At 46.7% G+C, this 13,665-nt stretch overlaps 1 protein-coding gene across 13 annotated transcripts in view; it reads right to left on the reverse strand.

The window, feature by feature from the left end:
• Positions 1 to 228: 228 nt before the first annotated feature.
• The window catches only part of PRRC2C (proline rich coiled-coil 2C), a 69,719-nt gene continuing 56,282 nt past the window's right edge, over positions 229 to 13,665 (reverse strand). For 7 of the 13 annotated variants that reach the window (XM_050977343.1, XM_018923486.3, XM_018923489.3 and 4 more), the window contains 8 exons: positions 13,436 to 13,572; positions 11,254 to 11,488; positions 10,079 to 10,201; positions 8,346 to 8,564; positions 7,500 to 7,574; positions 6,238 to 6,341; positions 4,894 to 5,020; positions 229 to 1,654 (listed from right to left, as the gene is read on the reverse strand). In XM_050977343.1, coding sequence (XP_050833300.1) covers positions 1,388 to 1,654; positions 4,894 to 5,020; positions 6,238 to 6,341; positions 7,500 to 7,574; positions 8,346 to 8,564; positions 10,079 to 10,201; positions 11,254 to 11,488; positions 13,436 to 13,572 — 1,287 coding nt within the window. In that variant the 3' untranslated portion in view covers positions 229 to 1,387. Of the gene's footprint in view, positions 1,655 to 3,692; positions 3,930 to 4,893; positions 5,021 to 6,237; positions 6,342 to 7,499; positions 7,575 to 8,345; positions 8,565 to 10,078; positions 10,202 to 11,253; positions 11,489 to 13,435; positions 13,573 to 13,665 lie in introns of all 13 variants that reach the window. The other 6 variants (XM_018923488.3, XM_050977344.1, XM_018923490.3 and 3 more) reach the window with 4 other exon arrangements.

The following is a 13,665-nucleotide window of genomic DNA, read 5'->3' on the forward strand; positions in this document are numbered from 1 at the left end:
TTTTTCCAAAGTTGACATCACAGCTAGTTTCCAAAAATTCAAATTATATATATATTTATATAAAAAGATAACCAATAGCGATTCACTAGGCATCAATAGCAGCAACAGCCTTTCCAGCTTCTGCAGTCATTTGAACAAAATTATACACATTAGACTTTCAACTCTTCCTTCCAAAAAACATAAAAAAAAAAGAAAAAAATCCCAGAAAAAACCAGCAAATTCTGCTACTGATGTGGTACCTGGTGCTTTTTATTAGCTTTTTCAATCATTGTCTGGAAAAAAACCTCTAGAATAACATTATTAAAAACAGCTCCAGTATAGCACAGTCACTACTACATATCATAAGCAGGTACAGGATATCTTACATTCACAGAAGTATCATACAGTACTGTCCTACAGCTAGAATACTAGAGGATACAATTAAAAAGGCATTTATTTGACTTGATTCTACTTTCCAGCACACTGTGGGCAAGGAGGTGGTGCGACGCAGCTCTGATATAAAGAATGCACCTTTGAGATAAAACTCTCGTTAATCTGATAAGGTTTCTTTTATTCTCGTGGCACAGGTTAAGTGCTCGTTGCTGTGTTACAGACAGAAACTGGAAACCGTTTAGGGACCACTCGCATCATATCAAGACAGCTGGACAGGGGTGAACGGAACAAATCTGACTATTGATGCAACGAACCTTCAACTCCAGGGGTGAGAGCCACTGAGGGGGCAGCGGGTGGAGAGGACACAGGTGGCCAAGTAGCTTTTTCATATGGTGATCTAAATGCAGTAAATTGTCATCCAAGCAGCAGCAGCCAGCAAAGCACTGCCTTCAGAGGGAAATCCAACACTGCCAGTGTTACTCTGCGTTAGGTTAAGCCTCGCGTGGCAAACGCGTGGATCCCTCTGTTTATACAAGATAGAAGCTTCTTAAGTCACTAAAAACTTAACACACATTACTTGGCCCAGCACCATCTTCAGATCTGCATGTTCTCATACTCACGGGTTTATAAAAAGACAAATAGCAGCTGAAGATCAGAGCCTGAAGAAAATAAGAAGTCATCGTGTCAGCTAGGAAATGCCTCCCCACCGCTGCTGCCTCTCCGGGCTGTGGCTTTGGGAAGCGGGCGGGTGCGAGCCAAATAGGGCACACACGTGTGGCACGTGCATGCCCCAAATCAGCCTTCATGCTGTTAGAGCAGGTGTGGCCCCGAGAGCCAGCGCTCAGCTGGCACCACCACAGCAGCTGGCACCACCACTGCTGCTGGCACCTTTGCCCCGTGGGGCTGCTCAGAGCCCGGCAGGGAGAGCAGGCTGCTCTTCATCCTTTGGGCCACCAATTGACGCTGCTGACACCTCGCCCACCCTCCCCTCTCCCCCTCCACGGGAACACAGCCTCTAAGATTTTGTTTCCTCAGTTTTGATTGCCTGAGGTTTGATTGGTCCAGTTCTGACAGGTTTCGGTGTGGCAGCAGGCGCAGGGGTGGCCTTTTCCTCGCCTTTGTCCTGGCAGACTCCTGGAGAGTCGGCGATTGCCTCGCTGGGTTTGCTCCCGTTCTCCTCCACTTTGGGGGCTTTGCCTCCTATGGGTTTGTTCTGCTGCTGCTGCTGCTGCTCAGAAAAGAATCTCTGGGTGGACTGAAGGACCTCTGCTCTTTGCTTTGCCTTAAGAGAGGGAGAAAGTAAGTTTACTGAAGAGAGGGCATTGGAACTGGAGTGACTTCACAAGCATTTCCCATTTGAAAGGGGAAGGACTGACCACAGTGGCCAGGCCTTCCTGGACAGGCAGTGCCCATCCTGCTGCTGCCCTGATGTCACCAGGTCTGGGTGCTTGGCTCCTCTGCAGTAGTTTAGCATCATGCTTAGGCCTCCCTTGCTTTTCCTAATCCTTCCCCCAAAAAAGGGGATCAGGGACAACAGTCTGAAGCATTAACAACCTCTTCTTATGCCACTGCTATGGCAGAGCTGTATGAGTAGGAACACTGCTGCCAGCAGCTCGAGCTGCTCACAGGTCAGACAGGAGGAGAGGCAGCTGTGCTGCATGACCCCACCTGGGCCCAAGGGCCACTCCAGCTGTCACTGCTGCTGCTGCCCCTGTGGAGCACAGGGCTGTCCCCCCAGCAGCACAGTCTGAGCACCCCATTCCCTCCCGTGGCTCTGGGATGGAAATGAACCGGGGTCAGAGCTGTGTTCTGGGTGAGCTGAAGCCAGATCTGCCTCCCACTCCAAGCAATCCCAGCAGCACAAACTGCCTGCCTGCCTTCCCTCTTCTGAATCCTACCAGCAACCCTGACCTGCACCTGTGCAATTCCCTCTGTGACACCTTCCAGTGACAGTTTTGATACTCATCAGGCACTTCAGAGCAAGCACCTGCCTGTCCTGCCCAGACTGCAGAGACTCCATCAAGAGTTCAATCATTCAGAAGCTGAACAATGAAGCCCAGTGCAGTCAAACACCCTTTTATTTTAAATCACAAAGGAGTATCTTAACACAAGGAACCCCAACTACAATACAGGCACTAAACCTCCTTGAATGCTTTCTGCTTTTTTACAAGAAACAGGGCTGGGACACACACACAACAACAGGGAGACAAAACAGCAAAAGTCTGGAACAAGAGGCCTTGGCTCTCCTACTTTGTGGCTGCTCCAAATAAGTCAAGCAGCAACAGAACAGAAAACTAATCTGTGAACTCTCGTTTGCAGGACTGCAGCAACAGCCTGATTTCACTGGAGCCAGACAGACACCCGAAACCTTTTGCCCAAATTTCAGCCACCCCGTGAGGTTAAGGCTGGATGACTTGATCACCAGTAACCAAGCACAACAGAGCAACTCTCACTGCTCTCAGCAGTGTTTGCAGGAGACTGAAGACACCAGAGCTGTGTCAGTATTTGCTCTGACTGGCTACACTCAGTGCACACTCAGGACAATCTGTTAATCATCACCTGGTAAGCATCTACAGGCTGCATGATCTGGTGGTAGGAAATGGACCAACCAGCTGGAATTGAAGGGTTAATCAGTCCTCCCCCAGCCAGACATACCTAGAACAACGCTGTCCAGCTCTGACACCTCAGTGCACAGGTTACAGGAATGGCGGCAGGCAAAGGAGCCCCTGAGCACCATCTGTTCAAGCGACTTTCCTGCAGCAAACAGGCTCAGTGGCCAGCAGTGTCCCTACACAGATGTCCCACCCTGCAGTCCTGCCTGGGAAGAGGAGTTTGCCTCGAACTGAAGGGTCCCAAAGTGCTGTAACAAGTTAGGGTGACTGTCACCACCTGCTACTGAAATGCAACCCCTGTCCTGCAGAGTGCTCCAGGTCCTGCATTCTAGCACAGAGAATTCACCACAGGCACTTCAATCCACGGGGAAAGACTCTCCAGAGCCCCCAAGGAGTGAGGCTGGCTGGAACAGGAGGAGCTGGGGGTGCAGCCTCACTGCCCATTCCAAGAGAAGCAGGCTCCTGACGCCTCACTCCGCCTTGGTCAGCAGTGGCAGCTCCACAGCTGCTGACAATGAGACCGCTGGAGACAGGAACTCCCTAGAAATATTTTAGTCTAAAACTTATTTAAAACCACCAGGGCTTAGAGAAGGTCTGTTAAGAGCCTGGCTGCTGCCTTGGGGTCCAGAGGCACTTTCTGAAGCCACACCTTGCAGCCACATGCCTGCCCTGGGAGCTGTCAGACTGAACTGCTGTTCACATACTGACCTTCACGTCTCGTTCAGCCTTCAGCGCAGCCTGGGCCTGAGTGCCTCTGGCTCCAGGTACTGATCCACAGGGACCTCTGGCCACATGTGGTGACTGAGGGTGGCTCATAAGGCCTGTGCTCATCTGAGACGGCATCTGACTATGCAGAACTACTGGCAGCCTCTGAACAGGCGCTGGGAAGGTGTTAGTAAATGGGGCTCTTACCAATGGAGGGAGCAGGTTAGGCTGAGAGAGGATCTAAGTGGGGGAAAAACGACAAAAAGAGACATTTTTCAATTAGAAAATTGCCAACTCCACTGCACGTTGGCGTTATCCCAAAGGGGGAAAAGCTGCTACTCTGCTCTGAAATGAATGTCAAGAGAACAGGATGGAACTGCAAAAGCAAAACAGCCCTGCAGTGCTGCTGTGCCTGAAAGCAGCACCAACAACTTCAACCCAGCCTGTGAGCAGGGAGAAGACCCTCACAAGGCAGTGGAACAGTCACTGGTGAAAGGCAGCCCCAAGAAGGTGAGGCATTTCTGCCAGTGACAATCCAGAAATCAAAGCTCAAGTCCTGCAGTCAAACACTCCAAATGCTAAAAGGAAGACAGAAATGCACTGCACTTTTAGAGAGGCTACATTTCCCTAGCAGCCTGGCTCCAGTCACCTGCCACAGAGATGCACCACCCTTGTAAGCTGTGCTCCCTGCAATGCCAAAGCAGCTCAACCCCTCTGCCATCAGCCCTGCCTTGTATGGACTGTGTGACCTCAGAGATCCTTTCCAACCTGAACTGCTCCTTCCATACTTCAGAGCTGCAGACCTGCTTTGTCTTTACAGGTGTAAAATATGCACTGGGACCCTTCTGAGACACGAAGCTTCTCCCCTTCCCCAAGCAAATGACCTGTTTCTGCAGGACAAGGTGCATTACAGCTGCCTGGGGAAGCCACACCACCATCTGTTCTACATCATTCACAACTTGTACTAAATTCCTAAGTGTGCACAGAACTCAAAATTACACACCACAAATCAGCACTACTTGTAAGCAAGATCAGAGAGGGAATTTTTTGCTTTGATCTTGAAATCGGGTTTCTTATGCCGTTTTATTTTAGGGATTCCATTTTGTATCTCTCCATGACAGAGCCTGAGGAGACAGAGTCGAGTCAGAGTCACCAGGTGACACAGGGAAACAAATCTGTTTGCAGGAAGCCACCAATCACCTACCTGTGGTGCAAATTGTGCAGGAAAGGGCTGTGTCATTCTCACAGCTGCAGCTGCTGACTGGAACTGCTTCTGGTACACAATGCTGTTCATTTTATTGGACTGATTGTTAGGACTTGTAGAACTGGCCCTGAAAGAAAGAAAAGCAGTTAATTTTAACTGGAGTAATTCAGAGGATGTTTCTGCCCCTAGTTACAACGTAACTAGAAATTCAGCACTGGAGGGGGGGAAGAATCAATCTCTGAATTAAAAAAAAAAAGTGTAAAACTTTTTCTACATAGAAGCTCCTATGTGCAGAAAACCTCAGAACTTCAGAATTCAAAGAGAAAGCAATAATCAGAAATATTTAGGCTATGAAGAGGTTCCAGGGCATGTCTGTATGAAAGAGCCCTTTCCCCCAAGTACTCATGACACAAACAATGATGTTAAATTTGTGATGTTAGATGCAGTTTCCATCCCTGCTACCTTATGTTCAGTCCTGTTCCTTTGCAGTCACTCTTTGCTCTATTATGGCAAGTTCAGAGCTTGTCCCAACAGGCAGTGAAGGTGCAGCTGCTTCTACTCTGACCTGCTGTTCTGTTCCAAAATGCACTTGAACACATTTCAAGAATTCACAGAAAATGCTCTCCCTGTTTTTATCTGGTGAAGAACGTGACCCTCCACTAAAACTTCCAAGGTGTTGAATCACCAGGAATTACATGAAGCTTGACTGATTATCTGGGGGAAGGGCAGCAAACAGCCCTCAAAAAGAAACAGTGAACAGAAAAAGGAGAAGGAGTGAACAGCCTTCTTCAGGAAACAGAGCTCGCCTTGCACAGAGTTCTCGTGCAGAGGGTGTGGGTGAGGCACTCCTGGCAAAATGAGCAGAGGGCCACCAGTGGCAGGGACACCAGCTAAGCTCCACACACCAGTATTTTGTAAGCTTAAAGGCTTGTTTTGTTTATTAATTTCACTTGTGAGCAGCTTACAGACCTGGCAACACTTACTCCTCTAACAGAACTGTCACCACAACTGCTGTCTAAGCCTTTAAGTGTTTTTTACTTTGAACACCACAATTCACATTAACTCTTTAGAGTTTTATCCCAAACTACATCTTCCCTGCCACTTCTTGTTTAACTTCATTTACCCAAAAAAGTATTTTTCACCTTTTATTTTAGAGCCATTTCCTTCTGTTTAATACAGCAGATGTGATGGCCTACTGGAATGCTGCTCATGAGCTCAGACCAAGCAGTGTCTCGTGTATCAGTGGCCCCTCACCTCATACCTTCCACAAAAGGCTGCTCATGCATGACTAGGTACATTTTCTAGCTCTGGTTTTAAGGAATTTTGAGCTTAAGGCAGATTTACCGGAAGGGACTGGAGGTTGGGGTAGTGCTCCTGCCAGTAACTGGTGGTGTTCCAGGTTTAACATCAATGCCACCTCCAAAGGCCTTCAGGTCCATTTCTGATATCTGAAAAACACAGCAACTGACATGTTAATTCCAATTAAAAAAATTACATTTGCTAAGCAGCTGTTAGCTTACCTCAATGAAAAGAGGTCACTTAAGTGGAGATGAAAGCCTGACTGCAGAACAGCCTCTTATAATTAGGACAGGCCCAGCACCACAAGCACCTCTGTGTACAATTTTCCTGCCCTATCTGGCACTTGCAGCAATGGTACTGGCTTTCTAACTTGCTCCTCCTGCATAATGACAGGGGGTTTGAGAGTCATTTCATCTATTTGGCCCTAAAAAAAAGAAAAAAGATATGTTTTGGAGTTGAGAGCTCCTTATCCAAGAGTCCCATCTCAGGTACCACATGAAAATATTTAGAAATAAGCCTGAAAAACGCTGAGAAGAAGAATACCACCAAATAGTCCAGGTCTTTAAAAATAAACAACCCAAAGCACAGCAAAAATGGAGCTGTCACTCAAAACAATCTCCAGACTAACTGGAGCAATGACTCTTGAATGCTATTTTGGAGATACACTCCACAGGAATAAATTAGACTTGGGAACAGTGTATTTCCACACATGGCCATGAAGCATAACAGCAACAATAAATCACATAAAATGAGAGGCTGTTTTAAGTTGACTTTCTTTAGCAGCAACATGATGGGAATCTCAGAACAGGGCAGGAAAGTCATCCAAGGCCAGCATCCCACTGCAGCTCTCCCCTCATTTTTTGCTGAAATGAGGAATCATTTTCCAGTGACAACTGCAGCAACAAACATGCTGCTGCTTGCAAAACGGGTTCCTAACAAGTGCCAAGCTGAAAAGATTTGGCCAGATCCCATGAAACTGGAAAACTGCACGCTGCAAAAACCACTGTACACACTCTGGGGGTGACTGGGGGTGAGGAGATGCAAACTTCATCTAGGTGGTCTGAAATTCTGGCTGCCTTTACCGTCCTAGACGTGGAATTAACAGCCAGAGATTTTTCTTATCACAGCTGTAAATCACTGGGTGGGACTGCGGGGTTATTTTATAGTCACAAGCACCCTAAAATCGAGGCCAGAAGCTGCAGGGATTTCAGGTGCAGAGGTGGATCAGTCCCTGAGGTGGGAGGACCTCGCTGTTCCTGCCAGCCAGCTGAGCTGTGTCCATGTGCAGGGTGTCACCCACTGCTCACCTGGAAGCGGACTGCAACTGTCGAGTGCTGCACACTATCCGAAAATCCCCGGTGCCTGTAAAGCTGGGATTCCATCTAAGACAAGAGACCTTGTGATTGGAAGCCAGCTCCACACATCCCCTCATCAGCAATTACCTTAGCAGCTTCCCATAAAGGAGAGGAGAGAATGCCCCCCATGACACACAAGTTTCTTGCACTGTTTTAGTGTTACTTCCTTCTGAGACCTGGCACTCAGTTCTGCTGAGCTGCAAGACCAGACTTTTCTTTTTCCATTACACAAAGATCCTGTCTTGCATACAATGCTACGTCCTTAATATGCACCATGCTGTGCTGTTCAGAAAGGCAGATCCCAATTCTGCCTTAAGGTCATGGCTGACACAGGGTCCACTGAAGCCCCTCAAACTCCCCATTTTGCACTGCAAACCCCTGAACCCAAACAGCTTGCTCTGGTTTGAGTCCAGAAGCAAAGCAACAAACTCAAGCAGGCCCAGAATCTGCCACTAGCCCTGACAGAGTCCTGTTGCTCCCCTGCTGCTCTAACAACATCTCAGTACTGTTTTCCACATGGCTTCTGCATGAAATCCCCTGCTAGTCCATGATGTCACTATCAAACCAGGTATTCCTGCAGTGCAAATGGAGCAGTACCAAGTTAGCTACAAAACCTCAGCTAAATGCACAGACCCAGTTCCTCAGGCATTAACCCTGACTGGCTTTTTTATCTTTTAAAGCTGAGGCAGATTTTTAAGATGCAAGAAGTCAGCATGAGTTGCTGTGCTGGTTACATAAACCAAAAACCAGCTGTGCTTCACAATAATTTGTGTCCTGCAGCTGTGGCAGTGTTGTTACCTTCCCAGTTGCAGCAATCATGCTGTGCTGAGTTCCTGCTGGGATCAATCCTCTGAAGGGCTGGGTCACCTGGGCAGGTCTGCTCAGGTTTTGAGCCTGAGCTTGTGGTGGGGTGTGCTGTAGTGGTGGCTGCAGGGACTGGGGCAGGGCTATCAGTGGCTGTGCTGTGGATCCAAAGTTGGGCAGGGAAATCTGGGATCCTGGCAAAGGTACTGTCACCTGGAGAGAGAGCACAAAATCACCAGTAACAGAGACACAAAGGCCATTATGCCTGTCATTGCTAGCTCTATTTCAGCTCTATCCCAGGCAAATGCCTTAATGAGTTCATTTATTTAACCAGAGAACTGCAAGCAAATAAGTGAATTTATTGCTCAGTTTGCCTTTATAATCAGTTCTAATGGCATTTGGGTCTTTGCTTTTCAGAAACAAAGGTGCATGAGATCTCCTGCCTCCAACATCACTCAACATGATTTCACTGTGTGACAGGGAAATTTAATTCAGCTCAGAAAACAAAAGCAGAAGAAAATAATCAGTTTGGGGGGGGGGAGGAACAGTGCAAGACTGACTTGTTTACTTCAAATAATTCTAGTCATCAAAGGACACTGGGATAAAAATTAGATTTTACATTCCAGGAGTTCAACAACCAGCAGTTTGAGCTTAAAAAACAATGACAAAAATACACAGCCTGTCCCTCTACCACTGCATGCATTTACCACTGTGCATTTACCTGCATTTACCACTGTGGTGTGGGCTGAAAACAGCAGAGAGTGGTAGTGATAAACATGGAAATAAACCAGCAGTGACCTGACTGGCAGGAGTTACTGCCTGCCTTGGTCTGACAATCCACAACCTGCAAAATTCTGTTCTAAGGGTGACAGGGAGAATGATGAGATTCCCAAATGTGAGAGGCTTACAAGGATTCTGCTCTGAAGGGTGACAGATTAACATCAGAGAACCAGAACTGAACACACTGAAAGTACCAACTCTTCTAAAATGTCCTTAAAACTGTGCTAGATTTCAAATGGACAACACCCAATCTTTTACAATTCTTCTAGATTTCTGTCTTGGCAACTTTTCCTGTGCAGGAGGTAGGCTATTATAATAAATCAATCCATCACAAGTTTAGTTTTGGAAGCCATTTCACTTAAAAGCCAACCAGAAGATGGAAACCACTAGACAGTATCCTGTAAATATGACAGAATGCTTCCACAGAGCAATTTAGCAGCTCTTTCACAAAAGAGTGAAAAAGCCTTCAAATCAGTGGAGTTATTTTACTGATCTGGCTGTCCTGCATGATCACCTATCTGCTGACTTCTCAATTATTTCCTGTGAGCACTCCTGGGTTCCAGCTCAGTGAGAAGTGGTATTAACAATTAGGCTGCACTAAGCCCCTGGACTTTGCCCCCCCCCCCCCTCTCTATCTGCTTCCATAAAGGCATCACGTGCCTCAATCATTTAGCAACAGCACTGTGCCAATTAAGTACCTGCCCCTCACTGAAAAATGAACTATTCAAGAAAAGGATGCCAGGGACAAATGATCAACATGAACTGCAGGCCATCCAACCTCTGAGCCATTCAGTTTGTGCAGTGCTGCTGCAGCCCTCCTTCACTATTACCATTCCAATTTTATTTTGGAAGAATTAAAGGCTGTCTCAGCCCTCCCCTCTATTCCACCCCACAGACACCACCAAGCACAACATGCTTTTAGAAAGAATACAATGCAGGAAATTTACCATGCCATAGTTTACCTGCTGGAGAGCACTGGGAGACTGTGCAGTGTTGTAGAAATTGCTCTGGCCAGGCTGCTGAACTTGCCCAGAGTAGAGATTTGAAGCCTGAGTGAGGGTAGCTCTGGCCTAGGAAGAGAAGAGACACCTCCCATCAGGAGCATTCAGAAGAGCAGCTCTGGTGCCAGAGAAACCCCAGTGCTCCAGATTGCAAGGCAAGATGTATTCTATCAACCACCTGTATGGCAGTTGTGGTGTGTCAAGTGGGCAGTTTGCCTTATCTCTCTCTCAGTGATCACAATCACTCCTCCCTCTGGGGGGACACCTGCTGATAACAGGATACTGAATGTCACTGCATGGCTGATAAGAACTACAGCATCCCACTGGGAGATGGGAGCCCAGAGGGAGGAGCCAAGCATTCCTACCCAGATAGAATCTGGAGATTCTGGAACACCAGCACATCATCCTACTGGATTTCCTTCCCAGAGGAGCAGCAGCTGCCTCTTCTTCCACTGGATCTTCAGAGGAAGATTCCACCCTTTTCTGCAGGATCCCTGCTCCAGCAGAACCACACCTGACACTCCAGGGCTGCAGCCACAATTCCATTTGGACTGCTACCAACACCCTGACCCACAGGGTGTCAGGCTGTGTTCTGGCTCTGTCAGTGTTGGTTCTGGTTTACTGCATTGTTTATTTTATCCTTTTACTTTCTTCCCTAGTAAAGAACTGTTATTTCCTGCTCCTATATTTTTTGCCTGAGAGCCCCTTAATTTAAAATTTATAGCAATTTGGAGGGATGGGGAGGGTTTACATTCTCCATTTCAGGGGAGGCTCCTGCCTTCCTCAGCAGGCACCTGTCTTTCCAAACTGAGACACCCAGCAAAGGAAGCTGACAAATGTGAAGGTTCCACTTGGTGATAAAGCTCTCATTTGCAGCTGGTGGAACAGCCCTTTACCACAATTTAGAGAAATTAAACCTGAAGCTAATTAATGACAGAAGCACAAGGAGCCCTGTAATTTGGGGAACAAGCCTCAATTCCGAGATTATGCTAATGTACATTTATTAAACTAAAAGAACATTCTCCTGCAAGTGTTTTAAGTTTGCTGCCACCCAAGCAGAGCAAGACCTGATGTCCTGTATCAGCCCAGTGCAGAAGGGCTGCATGTGGAGCATTTCCTACCTGCAGGATGTGTGTATCAATGAGCTGAGAGCCTCCCAGCCCTGAAGCCTGTCCAAGCTGATGTTCATACAGGATGGGAATAGGCTGAGTGTTGGAGGTCTGCTGGAATGCCAGACTGGACTGGGCCTTAGCCAGCTCCTGGTGCTGCACTGCTGGGAAGTTGTGTAAGGCTGTGCCAGACAGAACCACTGGTGATGGCTGAGACAAACCACTCTGCATGAAAGCTTGCTGGGATCTGCAAGAGATTCAAGTGGCATTCATAAAAATTCTGACAGAGCTCAACAATGAACCACCAAAAATGAAGAGCACAGCTTATATTCTTTAAACAGAATGCTTAACTCTATTGAACACCTTTTCACCTGAGAAAGGCAGATTTTTTTCAATTTTCTCTGCATACAACAAAGTAACAGCTGCTACTAAAGGCCACAGGAAAAAACAATGAGGCTTCTTACTAAAATCTTAAATCACAATTAGCTATTTAGATGTTCATGCTGCAATAATTCTTGGATAATTAACTGTAACACAGAAAAGCTTCCAGTTCTTAGTTCCTGAGCTCCAAGGTGGGATGGGAAAGCACCTGTGAGTAGCTCCACTTAGTCACTAAGGGAACTGCTTTGTTCTCTTCACTCCACAGAACTCCACAGTCCAACTTCTAATACAGCTCAAATCACTGGATGCTGACCATGGTAGCTTCCAAATGAATGTTCTGATTTCAAAAGACTCACAGCCTTTAATTTTAACCAGCTATTCAATTCCTCTGTCAGCAGCCTGGGGAAGCTGCAGTTTGTTTAAAGAAGACCAAAGTCAGTACAGCAAAGCACCAGACAGGTTTAGTCCATCACAAGAATTTATCTATCTGAACATCCCCATTAGGAACTTGGTGAGTGGCCACCTAGAGACTGAAGGATTGAGAGTTTTTAAATAACTGCTCCTCTCAAAGCCTTTGAGCTCAGAGAGTGTTTCTGATGTGAAAACACCTTTTACTTTCCCTGCTGCTGGCTGTGAGTGAGCACAGCACTGCTCCTGCTCATCTGCTGGTGTGGGGGGTTTGCTTGTGCCCACACCTGGGTGAGCTTTGCTCTGCACCCTCCCCTCACTGCAGAACACTCTTACAGCCCCCTCTGAGCACTGGAAAAACTCTCCCAGACTGGATGCAGAGGACTGGCTTCAATGGAGCCAAACTTTTTTTTTCAAAAGTCTTTTTTTTTAGCTCACTTTTAACTTTTGGTTGTAATGTTTTAAACCAGCAACCTGTACATCTCCAAGCTTCTTCTCCTCTGCACATTTTCTATGTGGGAGAAGCACTCCCACTGTCAGAACTCCATTAATGCCATGTTTGTGTGTGATCAGATTTATTTAATCTGGACCACATGCCAGCCTGATTGTGTTTCTGCAATTAGCCAACTGTTTGCAACAGCTTTTGTCAGCTGTAGCAGGACAAGCAATATTTGGTCCCACAAAGTCAGCCAAGCACCAAAGTCAGGATACAAACGTGATTAATTAAACCTTCTGTGGCCTCAGCCATCTACACTGCAACAAGCAGATTTAAGTACAGCCCATGCAAAACCCTCTAATTAAACTTCCAAAGCAGCTTTCTCCAAGTGGAGCTAACAACACTTGTCAGAATTGCACTGCTGTGAAGCAGCTTTCCTAGGAAGGGCAGGGAAGCTCTGAGAGGCTCACAGTGAAGTCTGTCTGGTTATCAGGGCCACTGCAGAGATACTGGTTTTACTGTTACCTTCTGCAGCAAACAGAAAACATGCTGAAACATACCATGCAGCCCCTCACACATCTGCAGTGAGGTTTTTTTTACTATCTAGGAGTTCAAACTGGAACTTCACAGTGTTTCAAGACCCCAGTGTTGGTTTGATAAAAAAAAAAAACAAATTGCTGAACCAAAGGGACAGACATTTTCTGTTCTCTTAGCATGACAGACTGATGCTCTCAGCTCTTTAGCCTGGGTTCCTAAAGATACAACTATCATGCATCATTTTTTAACCCAGATTTCACAACTACATCTGTACAAGGCAGACAATCTGCATCCAGAGTTCTCAGATAAAAGAGATTTTGGGGAAGGCAGGAAGATGGAGGCAGCTATGGAGCACATATCACAAGTCTGCAGGGAACCAAATTCAATAATTCTGACACTAAAACCCTAAAGAAATGTGCATCTGCTACCTACCTGTAAGGCTGTAAGGAGGAATTGAACAACTCTTGGGCTTGTGAAACAGCTGGTGCTGCTCCTAAACTCAGCTGAGCTTGATGCTGTCCTTGCAGAGGTGCATAGATGGGGATGGGGATCTGCTGAACTGAAGCAGGCTACATAGAAGAGAAAACATGAAAATTAAGTTAGAAAAGCTACAGCTGAATGTGTGTGAGGATTTGTGTAGCATTATGAAAAGTAAAATAAGA

The sequence above is a fragment of the Serinus canaria genome, chromosome 8, assembly GCF_022539315.1.
Source record: "Serinus canaria isolate serCan28SL12 chromosome 8, serCan2020, whole genome shotgun sequence".
Taxonomy (NCBI): Eukaryota; Metazoa; Chordata; class Aves; order Passeriformes; family Fringillidae; genus Serinus; species Serinus canaria.